Source organism: Aythya fuligula, chromosome 6, assembly GCF_009819795.1.
Source record: "Aythya fuligula isolate bAytFul2 chromosome 6, bAytFul2.pri, whole genome shotgun sequence".
NCBI classification, from domain to species: Eukaryota; Metazoa; Chordata; class Aves; order Anseriformes; family Anatidae; genus Aythya; species Aythya fuligula.
In genome coordinates, this window is record NC_045564.1 from 6645693 (window position 1) to 6671710 (window position 26018).

A 26018-nucleotide genomic window follows, 5' to 3' on the forward strand; every position below is an offset into this window, starting at 1 on the left:
GTATATCACTGGCATTGCTTGCTTGTTCTTAAAAGCACAGAACTGTAATTTTCATAGAAGTGAAAATAGTTAGCTAAATCTGATTTTTCAATGGTAGCAAGTCACTTTGGATATTGTATTTCATTCTGAAGGTTTTACAGGCCTCTGGGACAGTCCAGGATTGGAAAGATAGAAATCTTTCAACTGATTTAAAATAGTCTGTGGCATCTAGCTTTCCCTTCTCTTGGAATTAGAAAATAGGATTTCAGCGCTGGATATAACAGAAGCAACTAGTCCTAAATTTTCTTTGACCTTTGGATTATTTTTTTTTAATGTTTTGGGGTATGGTCAGAAAAACCCTAAAGTTAATCCCTTCAAGAGTAAAGTCTACTAGGAAAATACTCTTACATTTTGAAAATGTTTCAACAGAATGGAAATTGTAATTGGAAGGACATTCTATATGTCAAGGGAGCTTCTGATGTTGTAGCATTCTTGTCTCAAATTGTGACCAAGTTAATTTTACTTAAGTTCTTCTTCAAATGAGACCCCCCCCCCCAAAAAAAAAAAAAATCTACTGCAGAAGCTTTGCAGTATTTTGCTTGGAGTCGGTCTGATACTACGTTGCATCTGGATAGCTTGTGATATGACAGGATTTCAAGAACTGTCATCCTAGTCTTTGTTCTTCTTCAGTACTGCTGATCAAACTTTCTCTGTGACATTTGTGTGCTTTCTGTGATGAAGGCATTTGTCAAATTGGAAGTCATAACACATTCAGAGAGATGTAACCTAGAAAAGAAGCTGAATATACATGGAAATAGGAGGAGGAAAGAGACACAAAATAAAATGCACTAGTATGCACAGGAAAATGTCAAATGGACTTAGGATAAAATGTGAATTCAATTTTTGTTTTTAAAGAAATTATGATTTTCAGTAGACAATGTTGTTGACAGAACAATTGAAAATTGTGCAGAAGTTAAATGTTTTTTTTTAATGGTTAATGCCTAGGAAGTTTGCAGCAGAGAGATGCTGCTTTGGGGTTTTTTTTTTTTGTTTTTTTTTTAGGTATATCCTTTCAGTTGGTGCAGTTTACATATTAGAGGTGGTTTCTGAAATGATACTTGATTTTCTTTTGTCAGCTAAAAGAAGTTCTCCTACCAACAATCAGAGTGTGACTTGTGAGTCCCCTAATCTGGACAGCAGCCATACAGAGGTGAGTTCCATGCGAAGGCCTAGATGGCTTGAGTGAGTAGCTGAGGGAGGGGGGAAATGAATGCCAAAACAGCAACTGCAGTCATTACCCTAAAGTAATCCCTGTCAAGAAATTACAGTTGCTCACAGTTCTCCTGACAGCTCCCAACCTTGTCTGCAGTGGAACCAAAGGGTATTGAGATGGTTGTCAGGGTCTCTTCGGGCTTATTGTGTCTCACAGGATGGAAGCCTGATGTTACATATTTTCTTGGGTTAGAGCCCTGTCTTACGCTTTGGCTATACGATTCCTCATCCTGTGAAAGCCCAAGGCTTAACTGCCCATGTTATTATGGTATAAGTAATACCTGTGTCTAAGCATAAACTGCAGTAAGGAAAATAATACAGGATGGATAAATATGTTTGTCTACCTGTTTCTGTTTATTGAAACTATCCAAAGGGACTGCAGGTGGTCTGTGAGACAGCCCAGCCAGATTCCATACCTCCAAAGCCCACTGTTTCAGCATGTCATCGTGGGAATTCCCTGGATGGAAGCATGTCCTCCCAAGCCTCTCAGGAGAGAGGCGCCCCACATCCCAGGTACAAACCCGTTCAGCAGAAAGTTAAGCTGCTGTAACTCAATGGGGGAGGTCACAGAGGTCCTCGTGAATCTGTTGTTGTTCCTAAACCCCAAGGGTGCTGGATGTTTATCTCAGACTTCTAATTCAACAGATCTGTTTTGGGGGCTGAACAAGGGGGTGACACTTGATATTCAGTGGCAGTCATTGGAGAAATCTCCAGCTGGCCTGTTGTGGCACTGTATTTGGTCTTTTCTAATACATTGGTTTCTCACAATTAGAGACCTTCAAATAACCTGGAAATTCAGCTCTTCTTAGCTGAATTCAGCAGCTAGTATCTTTTCTGGCTTCCTTCTGATAAAATTTTATTTCCCTTTAGCAAGGATTTTTGTAAGTTTCTTTCCACTGCTGTCATTATGCTTTCTCTTTATCCTGCTGCTTAGTCAGCTTGCCTTGGACTCCTGACCAAAAGAAACAGACTGACAAAAAAGCACAGCCACACAAACATCCTCCCAGCTTGCCCAGCAGAGTTCAGGTCACAGTTTTCCAGCGTGGCACTGCTACATTAATTTATTTTAATCTAGGTTTGGGCAGGTAAAGATAGAACCAAATTTTCAGTACTGCTGAACACTCAGTAGTGCTATAAAGTAAACGAAGCTGATGAGTACTTTTTTTGGAGGGTGGGCTGGGGGGAGTAATGATGAGGAACTGAAACGTAACTATATTTCAAGGTCTCTGGATTTAGGAGTCTCACTCCAACTCCTCATGACAAATTTGGTTCTGGTGCTTATCTGTTTGGGGAAATGTCATACCCAAAACAGCAGTGTTTTAAGAAATTGCTTCATTACAGAAACAGAAGAAATGTGGGATGGAGTGGGTTTCTGGATAGAATCTAGGAACAGCTCAGATTTCTCAAAAAGGGGTTTGATGCACCATTTCCCTGGTAGAAAGGGCAGAGCTATCTTCTATGGCTCTGATCCTATCAGGAGGTTTCCCATGGGATTTTTTTATCAAGCTTCCCGTCAATTCTAGGTGTTTATTTAATTTGTATTAATGTGAGCCAGTAAAACTGAAGTTGGGCACAGAACTGCCTTTCTGTGTAAACACTGCTGCTCAGAGAGGCACAGCTGTACAGAAAAAAAAAAAAAAAAAAGGCAAAAAAAAAAAGCAGTCTCTTCTGAGAAGACAGAATCAGGTGATCAATTTGTCAGGCTGGCTCTGGTGGTTGCTATGGGGATGGAGCTGCAGACAGGCACTGAAGAGAGCATCATTATGTCTCCTCGTTCGCAGGACTCATTGATCAGTTAAAACTGTACAGGGAGCTTTGGTTGCCACGCAACAGACAACTGGGGAGCGAATGTTGTTTACTCTGCTTACCAACAGCCGCAGTATTCCTTTGTCCTTGGGCCTGGGGTTGGAGGAAGACTGCCTTGCCATTCTTCCTGCAGTCACAGGCAGCCACGAGCTGTGGAAACGAACACTAGGTTTCCTTCTAAATGAAGCACAGAATTTAATTTCTGGTTCTTCAGACACTTAAGAAAATGGCTTGTTCCTCTGATCATGGCTAATTACCCCTGCTCCTTTCAGTGAAGTGCCGCACTTACAGATGACCACAGCATAAGGCTTTGGAGCAATTAAAGCCACAGCCTGTCGTCCAGCTGCTGCCTTGAACACTCTGCTTTGCAAATATGCTTTGCAGGACTTCAGTGGCATAAGGAGAACGTGTATTGCTCCAGGCTTCTTGTGCCTTGTGTTTGCCTATGCTGCATACAGAGGAGCACAAACACTGATCTGGGTCCTGCAAAGTGACCAGGGAGCAATGCATCATCCTTTACATTTCCTTTACATTTGCTGCTGACGTGATGGGCGTTATTTTCCTTGCTGGTATAATTTTGAATATCCCAGCTGTGTTTATGTTTTTGTATAGTCTGTGTCTATTTGACACAATCTTGACTTGGACAAAGGCAGCCTTCCAGTCAAGTATATGGAAAAAACTTAATAGCATATTTCCATTTATCATTGCTTTCTCCTTTTTTTTTTTTTTTTTTTTAATAACAGCTCATTCTAAGGTCATAACATTTGTAACATTGTACCTTGAATACAGCACTATGGAAAAGCTTTGAGTCTATAAATCGTGTTCTGTGACATATGCTGATACAGACGGGCTGGCCTGCAATCACCATGGGCCTTCAACATTGGCCTGTGGGGCTGGCAGCAAACCAGCTCCTGCAGGTTTGAGTTCTAGATGCACACACATTGCTCCAAGCCCAGCCTTGCCACCTGCCCCTCTTGCCAGCCATGCAGTGTGGAGGAGGGTTCCTGTGATTCCCAGTGGTGTCAGCATTTGCTGCACAATTCTGTCTCCTCTGCCAGTCCTCTACCTGCCTGGGACGTGCAGGGCAGCTCTGTGACACTGAGCAGTGATCCAGTAAAGCACTTTAAGCATGCACTTTGTTCTTAGCACTTAGAGGAGTTCCACTAGTCATTGCTGGTTCTTCTGTAATGCTTTGGGTGGCCTTGGACTCCTCTGCTCTGAATGTGGTGACACCTAGCTGATGTCCTGCCATTGGTGTTCACATGTTGTTTAATGGAGCTGATAATATAAATGGCTTTAAAAAATATTTGTTCTTGTGTTGTCTCCCAAGTGATTAAGAATACATTTCACAGAAGTGGTTTTAATTTTCATAGAACCCCAAAATCACAGAAGTTCATTTACAATACTTAGGAAATTCTGTGCTAATACTTGCCAGGAAATGACACCCCTTGAAAGGCAGGAAAGCCATAGTGAAGGCTAAAATGTTTTCCTTTTCTCTAGCACACCTTGTCTACAAGTGTCTATAAAAGTAGTTTTTACTTGTATGAGATCAATTTAATTAGATGAAATGGTTACTTAATTTAGCTGCCCTGCCTGCTTGTTCTGTAATAGGGCCTGATGTGTACAAATGTAAACAGTTCCTAAATATAAATTATGAGTGTCTGAAGAGCAGATGCTCATGAGTTATCTGTTTCCAGCTGAACAAATTATTCAGTTAGCACAGGTGCATTAGGCTTGTCTTCAGACTGCAGCTTAAGAAAGCAACTCTGTCCAAGAAAACACTTAACAAAACCTGTGCCTGAGCCCCCCAGGGATCTGAAAGCTAAATATCCACTTACACATCATCAGCAATGCTTTCCTCAGCCAGGGCCTTAGTCCCAAAGGGTCAGCATCAAATGTCCCTGCAAGCTGAGGCAGGCACAGCTGTGTGTACGTCCTGGTGATTGCTGCAGATGGCAGGAGAAAGTGAGTGGCTTACAGCTCTTGACTGTTTAGGTTTCTGAGTAGAGCTGTTGGGTCTTTTGGGGTGGGCCAGTATGTGTCCTAGGACAGAATGGGTCTCCAGCTATCAAGGAAAACTTTGTGGTGTTGAGTGACCTCTTAAGAACAGTTGAACATACAAAACTGACAGATCACCCTTGAGTGCCTCTTTGTTCAGAGAGCAGAGTACTTAAGAAGGGTCTTAGGAGCCTGATTAACATTTCTGCTCTTCCTTTTTGGAACAGGCTGTCCATGGTGATCCCACCATGCCAGAGATCTCGCTATGCCACATACTTTGATGTGGCAGTGCTGCGCTGCTTGCTGCAGCCCCATTGGTCTGAGGAGGGCACGCAGTGGTCACTGATGTACTACCTGCAGAGGCTGAGGCATATGTTACAAGAAAAGCCAGAGAAACCACCCGAGCCAGAGATCACCCCTTTGCCGAGACCTCGCAGCAGCTCCATGGTGGCTGCCGCACCCTCCCTGGTGAATACCCACAAAACTCAGGTAAGCAGTTGCCATCAACTGAATAAAAATAATAAATAATAATAAAAAAAACACACCTAACTGTTGTGGTGATGCTGGGAAGCGGTGGCTGGATGACTAGTGAAAAGCACAGCTTTGGTATTGGTTGAAGTGCTCAGAGGTCAGACGTGTGCATTGATTCAGAAGGAGACCCTGAGAACGATGAGGGGTTTGGAGGCAGAATCTGACTCCGAGCTGGTGACTGCTGAAAGCTTGAGGGCTGTTTTAGGATAATTGTTCTAGGGCGAACAGCGATAAAATTAGTTTTTAATGTGGTAATATACTAATGTGTTTGTCAGAAGAAATCAGACTTGCTTTACTGAGCTCTCTTTGGAATAACCCCTCAAAAGAGAGAAAAGGAATTGCTCTTGGTATAGCACTGCACACTTCAGGCAAATGCTTGTGTTATAATAGCAAAGTAGATTTTGAAAGCTCTGGCAGTGAGCAAAAGACCTCTGTGCAGTTACCTCTTCTCCTGATGTTATTCTTAGTGTCTAACTCTTAGTGTGTAGCCTTTGTATTTGCCAGCAAAACCTCAGTGGACAAACTGTCCTAATAGGTGTCAAAATTTCTTCCCTATTTTGCTGGGGCAGAAACACCAGACTCCTGACCTCAGTGCAGTAAAGATCTTTGTGTTAGAGCTTAACTGTTTTTTAACTTTTGGGTAGCTCATGGTTGATCAAGGGATAAAAAGGGGATGCAGCTGCAGTTTTAGTTAATCTCCTTGTTGATTCGTGATACTTTTAGGTTGTGCATTCCTCCTGTCATGTGGGCCTCTAACAGCAAATTCTGATTTACTGAGTTGGTGGAACTGCCTTACAAAATTTAATACAGTAATATGGGATTCTATTTTTGCAATCTAATTTTATGACACAGCTCAAGTAAGAGGCTCTATCTTCTGCTAATGTTGCTGTCAAATGTCTTTTTTGAGTCAGAACTCTTAGAATTTTTTGTTTTTTCTTAAAGCCTTGTATTCAGTGTTCTGACAGTTTTTGATATGCACTTTTATAAGCATAAAGGGCAGAATGTCTTTTCTCCTGTACAGCCAAGATACTCATAAGCCAGAAGACAAGCATAAACAACATAAATAATAGTATTTTTATTTTAAAGTCTCAGGATTCTGTCGCCATTCTCCTAGTTTTTATTAGGGCTGGTGGTTACTTGTGATTTTAAAGGCTCAGCAGTGGCAATATTGTTTAAACTGTTAAATTTTAGTGTCATTTCTATAAAATGTTGCCTGTTTTATCCCTGTAAAGGCTTGACATATCTCCATAAAGGCCAGGTGATAGGAATTACTATTCCATCTTAATCTACCTTTGCATGGGGATTTTATAGGATTTCTGTACACGTACACAAAATCCTCCTTTTAATATCCTCTCCTGGAGGGAATGCTGCCTAAGTAGAACGGTACATTGGAAGATACTGCTGTTGAGGTGGTTCACTTTCTGCCCTCATACTGTTCAGAATAGCCCAGTTATTTTGCACATGAACATGGTAGCTACTCGTGCAGCAGGACTGCAGTCAGTGGTTCTCAGCACACTGGCAGCCTGCATAGGGTTGTCCTCTGTAGGTGCTGTTTGCGTTAGCTTTGTGCAGGTTCTTCTCTGTGCAATAAGACACTTTCCTCCTTTCACACACTTGGCTGTTTCTTGCTTTTTCAGGATGTTTCTCTTGCAGAAGATTTCTTTACTCTTCACTAACGTTTTTCTGTTAAATCCATTTGGCAATTCCACTGGGTACTTTCTGGCTGTTAATGTGAGGACTCTGTCCAGGGCATTCTTCCCTCCAGGGCTAGATTTGATTGCTTTTTGTAACCTCTGTGTCAGTCCTGTGTATTTTTACTGTGCTTCATCAAACTAGAATCCTTTTTAAAAAGGTTTTCAATTTGTTAAGCAGAACAGCTGCGATGGAGATGGTGAAACAGCCTTCCTGAAGCTCGTCTCCCCCCTTCTTTACAATTCTGAAGGCTGAAGTCTGTGCAACACAGACACCATTCCCTACCATTCATCCTGGCTGACTGTAGGCACTTAACTGAGGTTCTTAAATTCAGTCTCATCACTCAAGGCTCTGTGATAGTCAAAGGAGAGAGATCTACCTCCAAAGGACTGAGATTTGTCATTTCTTTCTAACCGCACAAGAGGTTTTATGTTGAGACTTTACCAGGTCATCAGTCAGACACAGGGATATGCTTAAAACCTTTTTTGATCTGGATCTTAAATTCCAAACTAGACGTCATCGTTTCTGCTCACAGGTTGAGGAATATGTTCTCAAAAATATCATTGCTCTCTGTTTCAGTGGGATAGGTTTAAAGTGTCATGCATAAACTGATTAAAGACAAAAATAGCTGCATGCAAGTCAGATCAGGGGCCAGCAGATTTTTCTGATAAATCCATGTTATTTGTTATTCTGCTGTTTAACTTCCTGCATTTCCCTAAGCCTCAGCAAAACTCTCGCACTTCTTGTTGGTTTCTGTGTGTGTGAAGTAACATTTTAAATATAATCTGGGGCTAAAGAAGTTGGGATCATGTGTTAAGAGAATGCAGGAAACATCCCCCATATCTTGCCTAGTAAAATGAAGAGCAAAGTAGGAAAAGATTCAATGCAGCATGCACTGAATCTTTTCAGCTCCTTGTTGCATAGCAAAAGGGTACTGGGTGCAGTGTGAATAAAGAGAATACTGGGTTCCTCTGGAAACCGACTTTAATCCAAACAGATCTCAGAGCTGGCAACACACGATGAGGGAAACCTGCACTGTACCTGTATGCAGTGAATTAGTGTAAGGACAAGTCTGAGAAATGAGACCTCATGAGGCTCACGCACATCTACAGTCTTGCAGTAACGTTGCAGGGGCGAAGAGCCAAAGCTTAAATTAAACATCAGACCAGTGCAGCTGCAATGACTCACTGCAATGCTCATACAAAACCACGAGTCTCAAGAGCAATACCTTGAGAGCTGAGAGAAGTACTAATGAGCTGCTATCTTTACGGTCGTGCAGAAGGAAGGCAATAGAAAACATTGTCTAAAGATCTAGAGTAGCAGCCCCAAAACTGTTTTACTTTCTTGTGCAGCGTATGCCTATCATGAATACAAGATCATGTACTGCACAGAAGCCATAGCTACGTTTTTGATCAGTCTTCAACAAGAGTACTAGCTTGATTCATTAAAATAGGTCACATGTAGGTTAAAGCTAATTCTATAACTTGCATTTTTGTTGCTTGATACGTATCCTAAGCTGTTTTTTAGAACTGGAACTGTCTTTCTGTGTGTTTATATGGCTTGTATCATGGTGTAGGTCCTGATCCTCACTCTGTCCTTTTGGTGACAATAAGCCACCTAATAAAGCATTGATTTAGTAACTAATGGACAGAGGGTAATGAATCTGAATTAAATGCATGTGTTTTCCAGCCAGAAGGAGCCAAAGAGCTGTAAAAACTAAGAACCAAACCTTATGGAGTACTTGCTGGCCTTGCTGTTGAGAGAATCTAGGGCTTAATATTAATTTGCTGTCTGATGGATTTTGTGTATGACTTCTCCCCTGAATCTTCAGTCACATATGCAAAATGATTTAAGAGCAAACCTTGACTGAATGTGACTGAAAACAACCATGACGTGGAATCTTTCTATGCTCCTTCATTCATGTTTTGATAAAAATAAACAAGAAATATTTAAGGGCAGTCCTTGACTGCTATGAAAAGTCTCCAGAGAATGTCTGGTCCCCAGTAATCCCAGTAACGTAGACACTGTAACTGGTCCTTAAGACTTCATCTGCAAAGTGTCACTGGCTTCTGCAGGACCTTCATGCGCACAGAACTGCACACTCCTGTGTGTTGCAGCACCAGGATCTCTACTTTTCATTCTGTAGGAGTCTTCAGCTATAGATGGCATATGGCTCTCTGGATTGAAAGGGAAAAGGTGTTTTAACGTGACCAGTTGATCAGCACAAGCTGTCTAAAGGGGAGGCAAGGCAGAAGAGCATCTCCATTGGAAACCAGCTGATATTTAGGCAGATGAAAATTATCCTGAGGGAATTTGGTCAGGTCAGCTGCACAAACATCTCCTGGAAAGTGGCATCAGATCTTTAATGAGAACAGATGGTCAGGAGCTCAGCTACCCTTTGTAGCAAAGCCCCTCCAATACAGCAGGCAGCTGTGATGTATTCTGCTCAGTGCAGAGGGGTAGCAGAGTGCCCTCTACTGAGGCGTCAGTAAATCAGTCTGGCCGTTTTCCTTGTCCTGGAATGTTCTGTGCTTTAAGTTGTAGGGGCTTTCACAAATAAGAGAAGAGAACCGTGATGTGGACAGATCTTGCAGCACTGTTATTGCAAGTGAGGGATGCTTACTGATTTTGAAGTCTTAGGTTGTTTTAGTAAGCAAATAAAATTAAAGATGAGTGCTGCCTCAGTCCTGTCTTCCTTCCTTTTTCCACAACAGCCCAGAACAAAAACAGCCTTGTAGCATTCATAGGAAGTCTTGTAGTTACAACATTTTTTTATCATAAGTACTTTTACAAATCAAATCTCTCGAGGGGACAGTGCTGCTCATTACAGCTAAGTTGCAAAATGCGTGATTAAGAGCATACATGTACATCATTATGGTCATATTCTCTCATAACTTAAAACATTTCACAAAAAGTGGCAGCTATAACTGCATATAAATGTAAACCAAGGCATCAGGAAGATCATCTGCCACCCAAGGCCATACTTGGGATCAGAATTGGAGCAGAGCAGGCCATGAGTCTTCTGTCCCACTAGACCACACTGGCAGCAATGCCTGAATTTCTTCTGTGGCAGCACAGTGTGCTGCCCCTTTTTTTGTTGTTCATGATCACAAAAATTTTAGGTCAGTAATTCTAGGAGATTCTAAATGCATTTATTTATTTTTCTTTAAATGTGTGAATGGTGTTCTCTGTGATGAATTGAATGTCCTTCTCTGCTATTGTGCTTCTCCTATGACAGCTCTTGGATGCAGCTCTTGTATTAAGCTGCTTATCGTCTAGTTCTCGTTGTGCTTATTGTCTTGTTTTGGGAACTGCAGGATCTTACAATGAAATGTAATGAAGAAGAAAAATCACTAAGCACGGAAGCATTTTCCAAGGTTTCACTGACCAACTTGCGTAGGCCAGCAGTTCCAGATCTCTCCACAGACCTGGGGATGAACATCTTCAAAAAAGTGAGTAGAAGAAAATCACACGTAATCAAATTTTCCAGTGATTCAGCACCTAAATGTTCTGCTAAGTAGCAAGTGAAGGTCTGCTTGGACTATACATATATGCTGTATGTGAGATTGACATCTTTTTTTTTCATTGGGAGTGATTTTGTTTGTAATTACTTAGATTTTTTTGTGCACTTTCCAATCACAATACTAAAACCTTTATTCAGATAGTTACCCTGCTGAAACTGCATGGAGGAGTGTACTCAAACAATGCAGTTTAATGTCCAGATTTTCAAGTGCTGGTTCTTGCTGTAATTCCAGATAGTTCAGTGAAGTTTTTTCTGATGTTTTATGCTGTAAAGCCCTCGGTTTGCAACCATCCAAGACACTTAGCAGAGTTTTGCGTATTCTGCAAATCTAGCTTTCAGGTATGAGCATGCCATAAAATTTTAAAAGGGCATTCATCCCATCCTGTGGGAAGACTTGAGTTCCTTAAAATATTTATATGGTCCCAGAGAGCAGATAGTTCCTATCATAGTGAATGGCCAAGACAAAAAGCTCAGAGTGTAAGGTTATAGCTCGGCCATATACCTGTTTTACTTTTTTTCCCCTCAAATAGTAGTTGAATGTCTCAAAGCCTCTAACTGCTCTCATCTCTGCTCACCTTCCTCCTGCAGTTTAAAAGCCGCAAAGAGGACAGGGAACGTGAGCGCAAAGGGTCAATTCCTTTCCACCATACTGGGAAGAAGCGACAGCGGAGGATGGGGGTGCCCTTCCTCCTCCACGAGGACCACTTGGATGTCTCGCCCACTCGCAGCACTTTCTCTTTCGGCAGTTTCTCTGGAATTGGAGAGGACCGGCGTGGCATTGAGAGAGGAGGATGGCAAACCACCATATTAGGTGAGGCATTTTTATCTCTGCCCCAGGTTCTCTGTCATTCCTGTCCACAGCATTCAGAAAATGGCAGAGGCTCTTTGTTTCTCCATCTATCCTATTGCAACCTTATATACCCAGTTCTGTTTACATTAAACACCTGCTCGCAGAAGTGGCAACTGCGCTGACAACAGACCTTGAATAACTTACCACTTTCTTTACTTCACTTTTTCTCTGAGAGCTACCATCATATAATGTAGTAATAGCTATTGTAGCAACTTGTATTCAAGCAGTACAGTCATGACTATGCTTTCCCCTGAGTGGTAGGAAGCATTATACAACTGCAGCTTAAAATAGGTTCGAGGAATGGCTGCATTCTTTTCTTTTAAGGAGAAATCTCTGGAGAAGCAGCAATATGGTCGTTAGATACATGACAAAAAATGTTCAGTCTTCTCCAAGTGAATGTTGGATACAAAATAGAGTATTGCCTCAGATAGTGAAGCTTACCAGGTAACTGTCTTGATTTTTGCAAAGATGCAGTGTTTAAATTTAAATATAGGCTTGTTCAGTCTTCCAAGTTCACTCAACAGTATCTAGGCATGGTTTCTGTTTCACAGACTTACTCAGAATGTCATAGATTTTCATCCTAGCATACCTTCTTGGAGATGGTACAAAGTAAGAAATGATTGTCTAAGGCCATGCCAGAGCATTCTCGTGTTCTTAGTTTTTATGTCAATGACCCCCTGCAAGATATCCCACAATTACCTGTTTGGTTCTGCTTCACAGGGTCCCGGAAGGCCTTGACTTCTGCTGACTCCAGTTATTCGATTTCTAACCTCAGCTACTGTCTCTTGCCTTCAAGCACTTCTCAGATGAGTAAACTAAATATCAAATTCTTATCTCCACCCTAGGAAAGTTCACCAGACGGGGGAGCTCTGACACAGCAACCGAGATGGAAAGCCTAAGTGCTAGGCATTCACACTCTCACCACACTCTTGTCTCTGATCTGCCAGACCACTCGAACAGCCATGGAGAGAACACAGTCAAAGAAGGTAAATCTAACACATCAAGAAATGCAAATGCAATCCCACACGTGACAACAGCTTTCTAGCCAAATATTTTCTAAAAAGTAGCTATATGCAGTGCATCTTTTCCTGGTTGCACCCCAGGTACAATTGTCGTGCAACTGTATGAACAATAGGACAAATCACACTATTTTGGGGGCTAGTACGCAACTTTGAATGAACCATTCTGTAGTTAAAGGATGAGTACAAATACTACCTTTTGGTTCTGTTTTATGTGCCCAATTATATTTGTACATGCTGGCCATCCATAATTTCCTATGTATTGTCTAATTTCCATGGCCAGGAGAAATTTGCTAATAAACTAATTTTTCTGGCTGGCACACAGTCAGAGATGAAAAATTAGTTATGTCCTATGTAGCTGCTCAAGAGAAGTCATGGACACATGCTGCAGGCCTCCATGGATGTAAATTAAGAGTCTTTAGTCCTCCTTCTCTACCTCTGTGCGTCCCATCCAGCAGTCAGCTCTGCCAGTGATAATGAAATAAAGGTGCGGTACAGAAAAATATATTTTATGTAGGTTTTAGTAATGGATTTTTGTTACCCATTTCAAAACAAACTAAGCAAAACCTCAATGAAAAACAAACAAAAAAAAAGCTAACCATAGATAGTCATAAGTCTTTATAGCAAAGTTTAAACAAAGTTTCCTAATTCCTTATTTTCGTTATTGTTCTCTTCACCATATAAATGTCAGTGATTGCCATTAAAAAGTCACACGTGCCAGCAAGTAATCCTGATGTCACATTAGGTACAGTAGTTACTTCCTGCCCTAATCATTGACCAATTTCTAACCCAGTTCAAGGGAACGCCATTGACCTTGGAACATTTCTCTTAATAAAAAGCTGCTCATTCAATGCTGGCAGGGTTGCACAGGTTATGCAAAGGAAATGTAGTCACTGCTCTGGCAAGTTGTTATTTGCAAACCATAGCGAGTCCACTGTTGAGTCAGTCCTTGGAGATTCTTTTCAGATTTATGCTATTTTATTAATTAGAACACATTAATTACCCTTAGGCAGAAGTTCTTTGTTATTTTGTAGCCCTGTACTGCCTCAGAGAAGGTAGTCCCATCAACACTTTGGGACACATGGGGTCTTTCTACACTACAGAGTGTGTAGACCTGCTTACAAAGCACCAACCGTAGGAGATTACTCATACCATGGCCTGGAGTTTGTCATGTGTTGTTAACACTGCGGTGGATCCTTGATAAAAATGAGCCTGTGTTGCCAAAAGGCTGTCACTACCTGAGCTGACCAATTTAAAGTTAGGCCTCGCTATGTCATGGTGTCCTTTCTCTGGGCACTGTGAACTTAGATGCCACACTGCCTTTCTCATCAGTCATTTTTATTTTTTGGAGATGGTTTAGACTGCCACGGGTAGTGTTAGGAGCATACTGCTCCATTATTTTTTTTTCTAACTGGTATGATGAGATCTTTCAAGCTGGTGTGGCTTAGAAAGCTGTTTTGAATTGGTGCTGTTGTTACCCTACCTGCACTCCTGCATCCAGCTGCAGAGTCCTTCCTCTTCCCCTTGCAGTGGTGCAGCTGCTTCTGACACCAGGCACTTGACCAGTAGAGAGAGCAAAGCTAGCCAAAAATCTAATCCCCCCTTTTGGATTAAATTTAAACTGTGTGAGCTCCCTGGTCTGCTTAACTGCCCAGAAGCCTGAGATCAATGTAAGCTGCCATGGAACTGCTCGAGCAATGTTGCTGGTGTTCTACTGTGCAGTGGCTTAAAGGAAGAAATGAATTTATGCTTTCATCCCTGTACCTGTGATAGGAATTAGGAGCCTGTTTTGCCTTTCAGCATTACAGACTGCATTAAGAGCTGCACCCTTCTTGTAAACAAGCACAGTAGTTGCTGTGTTATAACTCTAGAGATGGAAACTCACAGGTAGCCATTTTCCTCCCTGCAGTGCGGTCCCAGATCTCCACCATCACGGTGGCCACCTTCAACACTACCCTGGCCTCGTTCAATGTGGGCTATGCCGATTTCTTCAGCGAGCACATGAGGAAGCTTTGCAACCAGGTGCCCATCCCTGAGATGCCCCACGAACCGCTTGCATGTGCCAACCTCCCGCGGAGCCTGACAGACTCCTGCATCAATTACAGTTGCTTGGAGGATACGGACCACATTGATGGCACCAACAACTTTGTCCACAAGAACGGCATGCTGGATCTCTCGGTAATTGGCAAGGAATGAGGAAAGCCAGGTCCCTCTTCTGTCAATATAGCTGTACCATTGAGATCAGGGTTTTGACGGGCTTTTCCTCCACCTCTTTATATGACTTCTCTCAGCTGTACCTAAAGGTCAGTCAGATACATTTGTGCATATCATAAAAGCCTCCTCTGAGATACTGCAACTCCTATTACTTCTTGCAAGGAGTGCATGTGCATGTGGAATGCACACATCAAACCTTAAATTATATCGTTTACTTCCTGTATTCCTGGGGCATGCACCAAATTCCCTGTAAAACAGTATAAAACTGAATAGCACCTTAACAGCACCTTAAAACTCACCTTTGCTGCATTTTCTCTTAATGACTTGACAGCTCCTGGTGCACTGAAGCAGTGTTCTCAGGCTCACAGATGTCATCTCATGGTTTACCTGTCTGCCTGACTGTGCCCAGCCTGTGGTTTCTTGTCTACACCTAGATTGTAGGCTCTTGGGATTGAGGGTTGTGTGTTTTTCATTTTGAGTTTGTACTCTGCCTGCTGTAATGAGTCTCTGGTCTGTGACTAGAATTTCAGGCACTGAATAGTACTAGGAGAGCAAACAAATCTGACTGTAAATATGATATTTGAATCTACCAGGTGGTCCTGAAGGCTGTTTACTTGGTCCTGAATCATGACATCAGCTCCAGGATTTGTGATGTGGCGCTGAACATCGTGGAGTGTTTACTTCAGCTTGGCGTGGTGCCATGTGTAGAGAAGGTACGGAGGAAGAGTGAGAACAAGGAAAATGAGGCACCTGAAAAGAGACCAAGTGAAGGATCCTTCCAACTCAAAGGGGCTGCTTCCGGAGGTTCAACTTGTGGATTTGGGCCTCCCCCAGTCAGCGGAGCTGGAGATGGAGGAGAAGAAGCAGGTGGTGGAAGTGGTGGAGGAGGTGGAGGTGGAAGTGATGGAGGTGGTGGAGGAGGAGGAGGGCCCTATGAGAAAAACGACAAAAAACAAGAAAAGGTTTGTCTTGCTTGCCTTTATACCATTTTGGAATGCGGTGTTTATTAAGATAAGAGGATGTGTGTGTATGCAATTGCCCTCCTGTTTTCCCTCCTTTTACTTTGCACAACAATAACAATTTAATTTGTTTTCTTCTGGTGCTTGCTGAGGTTCTGCTGAAGCAACATGATTGGGAATTTAAGCACTGTAACTACTCCAGTGAAGCAACTGCCAGAAGCAGAGTTTGTGAGCCTTGCATGGGCATTTTCAGTATCCCGTCGAAGTGCCTGAAACCCTCAATCACAATGATTTTTGTTTATTATGCATGGCTTATAAGAAAAAACAGAATCCAGCGTGTGAGCGCAGTTTTTCTTTGATGACCAGAAATCATAAATTTTTCAGTATTGCTGTGAGAATTGTCCAAGAGGAGCTTTTGCTGATCTCCAAAGTTGCGATTCATAGTAATATAGTACTGAAGACATTTTAAAAATATTGTTTTTCTGCCCAAGCAAACCAGCTCGCTCTTTTCAGGTGTATCTTTTTGAAGTAAGTGCTGACTAGTATTCACAGCAACATGGAGGGGGCTTTGCGTTTATAACATGGCTTTTTGACAGGAGCTGAAAAGGAATGGGCTAGTCCCTTATGCAGTATGCATTTTAAGAGTAACAACTTTGTAAGGAAGTGTCTGGGGGAGGAAATGGACAGCAATTTTTTAAAAGTAAAATGGTAACAAAATGCCAGTGGTTGTGCCGGGGTTTCACACTGACTTTCTGTGATTCCCAGGATGAAGGTCCATCTGTCAGCACCCATAGGCTGGCCCTCACAATGCTGATAAAAATTGTCAAGTCCCTGGGTTGTGCCTATGGTTGTGGAGAAGGACATCGGGGGCTCTCTGGAGATCGCCTGAGACACCAGGTATTCCGGGAGAATGTAAGAAAATTAAAGCTCATTAAAATGTCCCCCTTGTACTTTTGACATCAGCTGCTGCGATTGCTGTCTGCCCCCTCTGTAGCTTTTTCTGTACCAGCAGTAGATGTGTTGCTCTTTGTCTGAGCTCACAGACTGTGTTGCAGCCCAGCTGTAGCGGATTTTAATGTTAACTTCCAGACCCTGGGGCTTGCTAAGAGCACACCTGCGACCCAGGGTACTTCTCAGCACCCCAGTGGATAGGTTGTCTGAAAAAGCACAAAAACATTGGAGCAAAGCCCCATGTGTGCTGCTCTGAGTCATTTTTTACATTGGTGGTACGCCAATACAGTATGCTGTTTACAAGAGGTGCCGCTATTTTGGGTTGCATATCTGAACTGAGAAGCCCAAGACATAGTTACATCCATCTTTCCTAATGGCAATTATGACTAGTTGCTGCTGGGCTGCTCCATAAGCTCCTGGTAGTTGGAGGGCACTGTGCTTGCAGGCGTACTCATGTACTGTGAGGAAGCAGAAGGCTCATGGCCTGTTGAATGCAAGGGTGAACGGTTACCATTGATTCCTTACACTTTTGATTCTGCCAAAGTTGAGGCAGGGGAAAGCGCCCAGTATGTAACCCAGACATTTGACTTCATCTAGAAGGGTTTGACTCCCTGAGATCAGTCCAATGCCCTGTCAAATGGGAGCCTTCCAAAAGCTTTCTCCAGCATATGCCTCCTCCTTGCCTTCTGTGTTTGCTGCAGAGAACATTTCTGATGACTGTAATGAGAATTTACCCCCATCCACACTGGGGGTGGGAACCAGGTGCTTCTCCACGGCTTTGGTTAGCCTGAGCCATGCCAACAGAGCTGTGATTTGGTTCTAGGATCTGAGCTAGATGGCTTAGAGCTGGACTGACTGCTTCCATATCATGCACCCTTCTTCTGTTAGCTTGACTCCTGGTTACTAAGGAGCCTGAAGCAGTGATGTTAATTGTGGACACAGGGAGACTCGATGGGGTAAGAGTCACGGTGGTAACAGCAGAAAGGTTCTGTACAGAGTGCTGGTTGAATATACACCATATTCATCAAGGTGTCAGGTAAAGCTTTTACATTGTGCTGGAGCTCAGCCAGCAGAACGCTCAGGCCTATGCACAACATTAGGCATAAATGAACGGGTCTCTTGGAGCCAAGGTTCTTGTCAGGCTCATTGAACTGGGGTCTTTATGGGAAGAGACTTGCCTATGTGTCAAAGTCTTCTGCTTTTTCTGTGTCTCTGCCTGTCCAGACTGCTTTGCATGCACCATTTGTGTTGACTGCATGCACAATCACGTCTGAGTTTACTAGAAAACTAAGCACCCTTTTGCAGTTAGCAGAAGAGTTGATGCTCCCCATAGAGCTGATATTTCAGACTAACTAATTCCATCCTGTTTAGGGTCCCAGTAGGATGGATGCTTTTCTGATAAGAAGTTGACAGTTAATAGCTTTTAAATATGAAGCTAATGTCTTGCATGATACAAATCGGTCACAGGGTGCAAGTGCATATACTGGGTGCAGGACCCATTCTGGTCCACTCTCACCTTGTGCTGAATTTCTTGTTTGCTTCAGAGGCAAACCTTGTGTTTTGTTACAGGACCGAAACCTTCTGGCTCCTAGGTTACTTTAGACAGCACAGTAGAGCACTTATCTAGCTAGAGCAGAAAAGGACGCCAAAATACCCAGCTGCTATTAGTGAAACTTAGACCCGTAGTTTGATGTGATATGACTTGATTTGATGGATGTCGTTGCAGGCTCAGAACTGCCTCACAAAGCTGTACAAACTGGATAGGATGCAGTTCCGGCAGACCATGAGGGATTATGTGAACAGGGATTCTCTCAATAATGTAGTGGATTTCCTGCATGCTTTACTAGGATTCTGTATGGAGCCAGTCACAGACAGTAAGTACAGCTGGCATCAACAACTCTCACCTGAATGTTCCTAAACTTTACTGTCAGAAAGAAGCCATGTCTTTTTTCTTGGCCTTTAAAAAAAAATAAAATAAAAGTGGGTTTAAATCCTCAGATTATACAGACCATATCCTCAGCCAGCGCAGGTGAGCGGAGTTGGAACTCCTCTATTTGACCACCTGGTGATCTCATACCATGAACTTGCATTAGCCAGTGCATCTGAAATTGAAGGCATCTCTTTTGATTCGTCCTACCTGTTGTTCATGGCTCTTGAAAGAAAATATTTTCATTCAACTATGCCTCAGGAAGGAACTTTGCTATCTCATGACATGACCAGGCACCAGCTGAAATGGCCTGTTTAATCCACGGTTTATTTTGAATGGAGATATGATTGAGCATTAAAACCCTTCATGGTGCCTCAGGTGAGGCAGGAAAAAGCAAGAACAGATTGAAGAAACAAGAATATGAACACACAGATGTGCATGCCTACAATACAACTGTGTGTGTGTGCATGTATATGTTTTTTTATTTTCTTTTTTAGTTAGAAAAATTATTTAGGATGCTATTTAAATGACCAAACATTTCTGATTGGTCACTGTGTGTGACAGTAATTAACAATGATTGTTTACAGAGTAAAAATAACTATTCCCAGGTATTCAAGGAGTCTGCCTTGTCCGTTAGCCTCTCTTTGATCACAGGCATTTCAGAGAGAGCATAAAAAAATCAATGTAGCAGGCTTTTGTGAAGATGCCCACAGAAAACTTCCTCAATATGCACTAATTATTGACATGCTCATGCTTTGAAGAGTGACAGCTCATGCAGCTTTTGAAAGTTTTTCCTTTCACCTAATAAAACTGAGATGTTTCTTGTCATATGAACGTGTAATGCTTTTTTGAATCTTTGAGAGCTTATGCACCTTGCAAGAACAGTGTTCCTCTAGTTCAGAAGATTTTCTTTTCACGGGTATTGTCACTTTTCCATTTAATCAAACATCTCTTATTCTTTAGAATAGTAAATAGAAATGCTGGAGGTTTTCTTCAAATTTCATGTCTTATTTTATACATCTCTAAGTGAGAGATGTGGATAAATGGAAGCCTGACTTGTTCTAATCTTCTTGATCCTGTTTCATACTGCTATTTCTGGGAAGATGTCATCATTTTCATTTATTTTACACTTCCTTCAGCCTTATTTTTTTGTGAGGTGAGATTGACAGTACCAAGTATAAGATTTTAGACAAGGACCTGCACTTTTCTTGTATATCTAAATACCATAACAATTATCTTTCAGCCATCTTTTTAAAAACATTCTTAACCAGGGTGCTTGCTTGTACTTGAATTTCACAGACAAGGCTGGATTTGGGAATAACTTTACCACAGTGGACAACAAGTCTACAGCACAGAACGTGGAAGGTATTATTGTGAGTGCCATGTTCAAGTCGTTGATCACTCGCTGTGCTTCTACTACACATGAGCTGCACAGCCCAGAAAACCTGGTAAGTAGCTGATTTCATATCTTCAAAGTTGCTTTTTCACTTGGGTGTGACCAGCGAGGTTTCGCAGTGAAGAAGGAATTCACTGTAGTCAAATACCATGAATATAGCAAGTGTTTTTTGTTGGAAGCTTGTTAAGTTCCTAGGCTGGGAACTTTCAGAATAATGCAGGCTCTTTTGGCAAAGTTCACAGTCTGAAAACCAGGTCCTGTAAGTCTTCCCTTCACGCTCTTGACCTCAGAGGTAGAGATGACTTGCCACATCACAGATCTGTATGAATGTTCAGAACTAAAAAGAGCCTTGAGTGTAGGAGTAGGCTGGGGAATGAGTCACTCCTCTCTCTTCCCATGATGTAGAGCTCTAAAATAATTAAGAAAAATTCCAAGACGCCCACTGGTTTTGAAACAAAACATGCAGTTTTTTGCACTATGCTTTCCCTCCCACCCCTTCACTTGGCTTTTTCATGCTTTTTAAGATTATGGGCTAGATGAATGGGATAAAACAGGCTTTAAGGCATCTTTGCAGCTTCCTTATCTAGCCTCTGATCCCCCTACATTTGCTTCAGCCCACTGCAGAGCACGTTCCATAACAATAATGCTCCTCACTGTCTGCTTCTTCAGAGCACGCTAAATGGCAACTTTGCCAGCTTTTGATCTCAGCCAGAAAACACAAGCCCTGTGCATGGAGACATCAGACAACAACCAAACGAAGTAGTGGCCTGCTGAAGTACTTTAAGAACTATTAATTCTCACTGCTTCTTCACAAACTGCAAACTGAATTCTCTTTTCTTCTCATGATGTTGTGCTCCCCAGGGCTTGTACTGTGATATCCGTCAGCTCGTCCAGTTTATCAAGGAGGCTCACGGGAATGTCTTTCGGAGAGTAGCACTCAGCGCCCTCTTGGACAGTGCTGAAAAGTTAATACCAGGAAAAAAAACAGAGGAAGCAGAGCAAGAGCAGAAACCTTCAGGGAGCAAAAGGTTGGTGTCTGGGAGGGAGAAGGCAAATGATTAATTTGCATATGGCTGTATGACTGTATGCAATGAACACAAATGTAGAAATACCAAGGGCTTGTGTGTTTTCAGAGCTTATGTTAGTTCCTAATGCACAAAACTGTCCTATGGCAGCAGCCTCCTTTAAAATTTAATGAACTGAGGCAGTCATAGATCTATAGCAAAAGATGTTAACCCTCGTATAGAAGATGTTGAAGAGAACAGCACAATGGACACACCGGGAAGAGAAGAGGCTAAAAGAAGTAAAAAGCATAGCGTCAGTCCCACAGCACTGCATGACACAGCTTTCAATGTGTGTCACATCCTGAGGAGGTTAGTGTTGCTTATCTGACAGGTAAACCCTGGTATGCAAAACAAGTCCCAGAAGAAATCTAAATCTGACATGCTTCTGTATCAAAAAGAAATTTTCTCTTGTGCTTTGAGGCTTGCCTTATTAAAATGCTGTGAAGGAGGATTAAGAAAGCTGAAAAGCTCCTAAAAACCTTGACTTTCCCTCTAAGGGCTGGTGCCATTTTCAAGAATGACATATAGAGTGGCAATAAGTTGCTGAAGAGATGGTGCATCTCTAAAGCTGTTTCAGTGTTCAGCAGTGCTGATTTCTGGGTCGTATAGCTATGTGATGACCACGAGATGGACCATCCATTCACTTTAGCTGATGATGTACATTGTCTGCATAGGTCCGAGGTGGGAAGCATCATCATTGACAAAGGTCAGGCATCAGCTGCACCTGATGAATGTCGCAGCTACATCTCAAGCCGCCCAATGCAAACTCCAGAACAGTAAGTAAATATTATTTCACTGCATTTTTGCCAGCAGCTTCCATCTGCGATTAGTACATTGCATATTAGATAACTGGCATATAGATAACTGCTGTAAGGCATTGCATATTTGAAGTCTCTGCTGTCCAAACAACCGTGCCATTTCATATTGAAGTAAACTTAATTGGTATTCCTAAGAATTTTAGAAAATTTTATGAATAGCTACTGGTCTCCTAAGTTACTTTGGACAAGTCTTTTAACTTCTCCATGCCTCTCAATATCAGTCTGTCTTGTTAAAGTGCTTTGAGATGCACTGGAAGAAGACAATGCAAGGGCCTGAGCTCTATTATTATGTATTCTCCGGCATTATCTGAGCCTGCAAAGTCTCTCCCTTGCTGAGACTGCAAGGATAACCGAAAGGCCTTTATTGTTGTGCAGAATTACGGCAAGCTGTTCTGCTCTGAGCCCTGCCATAGCCATAGGAGACTGCAAGACTACAGCAAAATATGCTGTCCCCATTCCAGTAAGTTAATGAGAACTGTGACTCCAACAGATTCACAAACAGCTATCATGATGTTCTAAAGCTCTTCAGTACACACACTTGTAGAAAGCACCACTGTAGTCTTGTCAATATGGGTCATTTTGACCTAAAGAAGATGATTTGCTTTTCACTTGTAGGAACAGAAAATTGGAATGACTTGTTCAGTGGGCAAGCTCTTCGGGGTAGAAAAGATTTTTATTATGTGCCTTGAACAATATTGAACAAGTTGTCAAACTTGATTATGTCTCACTGAGAAGAGTATGTTTGGAATTCAAAATATAACAACCTCAAAGAATAGAGAGGTCAGGAGGGGGCTGTGGGAAGGAGACCTCATTCCCCTGAGCGTCCAAACTTCACTGAAGTTCAGCTCGTGTTCTGCATCCTTTTTCTTCCAGTGATGAGCAAATCCAAGGCGCTGTTCTGGGACGCAAGGACTTCTGGCGAAAGATGTTCAAGTCACAGAGTGCCGCAAGTGATACCAGCAGTCAGTCTGAGCAGGACACATCCGAATGCACCACTGCTCACTCTGGAACCACTACAGACAGGCGCTCCCGCTCCCGTTCCCGACGAATCTCCCTTCGAAAGAAACTCAAACTCCCCATAGGTAAATGTATGTCTCTTCATATTCTATATACATACTGCATGTGCAGAAAAACACAGATATATATTAAGATATATTGTAACACAGTTCCTTATTGTCCAAGTATACTGTATATTCTCCCAAGACAAGGTGGGGAATGCTGCATGCTCTCTCCACTTTGCAAATGGAGAACTGAGGCAAAGGGAAACATAACCAATCTACCAAAGGTAGCAGAGAGTATCTGTGGCAAAACAGAACACTCAATCCATGTCTCCAAAGTAGTATGCTAGTAGCTTAATCTTCTAAGCATTGAAGAGAAATAATCCAAATACAATCTGATAGATAAAACATACATGTACATCATTTACAGATCTCAGGACCCAGCCTTGCATGGTAGTTAATGCATGTAACATGGACTGGTTTCCTTCCCTTTCCTTCCCTTTTGCCATATCCTGGCATGACTATTTCAGAGGGTATGTGCACAATTGCTAAGAAATTAGTTCTGTTTGGAAGCATTTTCAGAAGTGTTCTGAGTAGCTTATTCTGCAACAGGGAACTGGCTGAAGCGCTCCTCCCTCTCTGGCCTGGCTGATGGGGTGGAAGATCTTCTAGATATCAGCTCTGTTGACCGTTTGTCTTTCATCAGGCAGAGTTCCAAGGTAAATGCATTAGACTCAGTTGCAGAGAGCTTGTAAGGACAGGATCTGACCATTTGCAGCTGTCCAAGGAAACACTCTAATCAGGGTTGGCATTGTAGTCAATGTGACAGAAGTCTTCAGAACAGAGAAATCAGAATTTGGTACTGGACTTCAGCACCGTAAGGGAGCCTCACATTTAGGTGTCTATCCACTTCTTAGAGCAATACATAAATATTTGTGTCAAGTACAAAGAGTCCTCAGAGTCAGGGCAAGGAGGAAAGTAGTTGGTCTGGCATTGGACATTACAGCACTGCTGTTTTCTGAAAGCAAGAATGTCTTTTTATTCCCCCCCCTATACTCTTTTCCACCCCTGTCCTTGCACAGTAGAAAAAAATAGCTTCTACATAATAGGATGTGTGTTCATTCTTCTACCAGTCTATACTCACTTCTGTCTGTGAAAAGAGCGGCAGAGCTCCACCTTTTGCCATTCCGTGTTGCAGGATTTCCAAATCCTGTCTGTCTCTAAATGCTGATGCATGACCTTCTGCAGCAGGTGCAGCATGTTGTCTCCTCTAACTCCATGCAAGTGAGAACATTCTTATAGAAAACAGCAGCTTTTCCTCCTATCTATAAATAAGTGGTATTGACTGGAGACAAGCTATATTTGGGCACCTTTTTTTTTTTTTTTTTTTTTTTTTTAATGTGTAAGCTGTCCTGTACTTTATAATACTGGAAAAATACTGAGGAGAAACTTTAATGAAGCACTACCAATATTTGGTGTAACATTGAAGAGTATGATGTTGCCAGGGTGCTTGGGAGATAAGAGTATAGTTGTCTGATAATGAAGTTCAGAATGCAATCTTGGTAAAAGAGGATAAGGTCACAAAGTGTTATGACCTTGTCAGGAAGAATAATGGAGCTGATCCTCTGCAGGAAGGACGTGATGATGGTGGCTGTGGTATGTGAGTAACTCCTTGTAGACTCTTCTGGAATGCGAAGAAGACTGGGTTAAACCTCCACTGTACTTGTCTATCTTTGTTCTTTGAGAGAGAAATGCAGGCCCTGTCAATACACTTAAGTTTTAACTGTTGGTCACGTTTCTCCATGCTTTGTGCCTTTACAGCCTCATGTGAAAGACCAATCCTTTAAGCAGAAAGCTTAAAAGATTAAGTGCTTCAGCCTACGTAAGTCTGTGCAGACCCACTTGTGTTGCTATGGTGATCCACTGTATTCCTGCATTGCTGTAAATGCTTTGGTCTTCTTGCTTAGACGTGAGATAGTGGCGTGGCACAGCCTGACCTGGCCCTCTGTCTTTGCTCAGGTGAAGTTTACCAGCGCAGTGAAGCTGTCAGAAGGAGGGGGGCCAGGAGGTGGCCTGGACAATGGGCGAGATGAAGAGGAGAATTTCTTCAAGCGTCTTGGTAAATGGCGCACCTGCCGAAGACACCCATCCAAGCTTCATCACACAGAAGAAAAAGATGGTTAGAAATCAGGGTTCTCGTCTCCTTTTTACTTTCTTTTTATTTTATTTTTTAACCTATTTCTTTCTGTATTTCATCCCTTACCCTTTTTTCCTGCTTTCTCCATAGTTTTTGTATCCATTCTTGCCTTCTCCAACTTTTTAGTCTCTGTAACTGTTTTCTTTCCCTTCCTTCTTTCTTTTGTTTTGATTTAGAAAAACCTCTAGCAAAGTCATTTTTTTTTTCCAGACGATCCAAATAAATTATGCAAATACAACATTTGGGCTTCTTAAATCAAATTGAATTTGATCAACACACTTGAAAAATTAATGCTTGCTTCAAAGCACTGATTCAGTTTGAAATTAGGTGTGTAAATCTTTCATTGCTTAATATAACAATGGGTATTCCATCAGTTTTTTTGTTTTTTGTTTTTTGTTTTCCAATTTGTGACCATTTGACAGTTTTAGCAAAGATCAGCACTGATGAAATGGAAAACCCTGCACAAACCTTGTTATAATTATCTCTTTTCTTCTGTGTTGCATGTCTAGTGTCTGCATACCATTCGTTAGGGATGCTGTCCCTTTTTCTTAGCACACAACATAATGATAACACTACTTTTCCTTTCCACAAAAGTATATTTAATTGCAATGCATTTTCAAAATCAGCAATGTTTCAAAAGTGCCTTTATGAATAATATGAGGTCATGATATATTCTCTTTTCAAATGTCATGCAGCCATTCACATGCTCATGTCCTTGGCTCTGAGTTCATCTTTGTTGTCAGGAAGACAACCTTGTATCTTGAAGTTCTATTCCTGTTTTTCAAAACAAACAAACAAAAGCCTCCCAAAAACACATGAAAAAG

General features: G+C 42.0%; 1 protein-coding gene across 3 annotated transcripts in view; it reads left to right on the plus strand.

Annotated features, from left to right (window-relative positions):
- UNC80 (unc-80 homolog, NALCN channel complex subunit) overlaps positions 1–26018 on the plus strand; it is a 126209-nt gene that overhangs the window by 12893 nt on the left and 87298 nt on the right. The window contains exons 6-21 of one of the 3 annotated variants that reach the window (XM_032189640.1): positions 1116–1189; positions 1625–1764; positions 5283–5544; positions 10596–10730; positions 11390–11612; positions 12497–12637; positions 14580–14848; positions 15478–15846; positions 16609–16755; positions 18521–18668; positions 20021–20169; positions 20979–21145; positions 21856–21957; positions 22873–23087; positions 23610–23716; positions 25017–25116. In XM_032189640.1, coding sequence (XP_032045531.1) covers positions 1116–1189; positions 1625–1764; positions 5283–5544; positions 10596–10730; positions 11390–11612; positions 12497–12637; positions 14580–14848; positions 15478–15846; positions 16609–16755; positions 18521–18668; positions 20021–20169; positions 20979–21145; positions 21856–21957; positions 22873–23087; positions 23610–23716; positions 25017–25116 — 2748 coding nt within the window. The remainder of the gene's footprint in view (positions 1–1115; positions 1190–1624; positions 1765–5282; positions 5545–10595; positions 10731–11389; positions 11613–12496; positions 12638–14579; positions 14849–15477; positions 15847–16608; positions 16756–18520; positions 18669–20020; positions 20170–20978; positions 21146–21855; positions 21958–22872; positions 23088–23609; positions 23717–25016; positions 25117–26018) is intronic. The other 2 variants (XM_032189639.1, XM_032189641.1) reach the window with 2 other exon arrangements.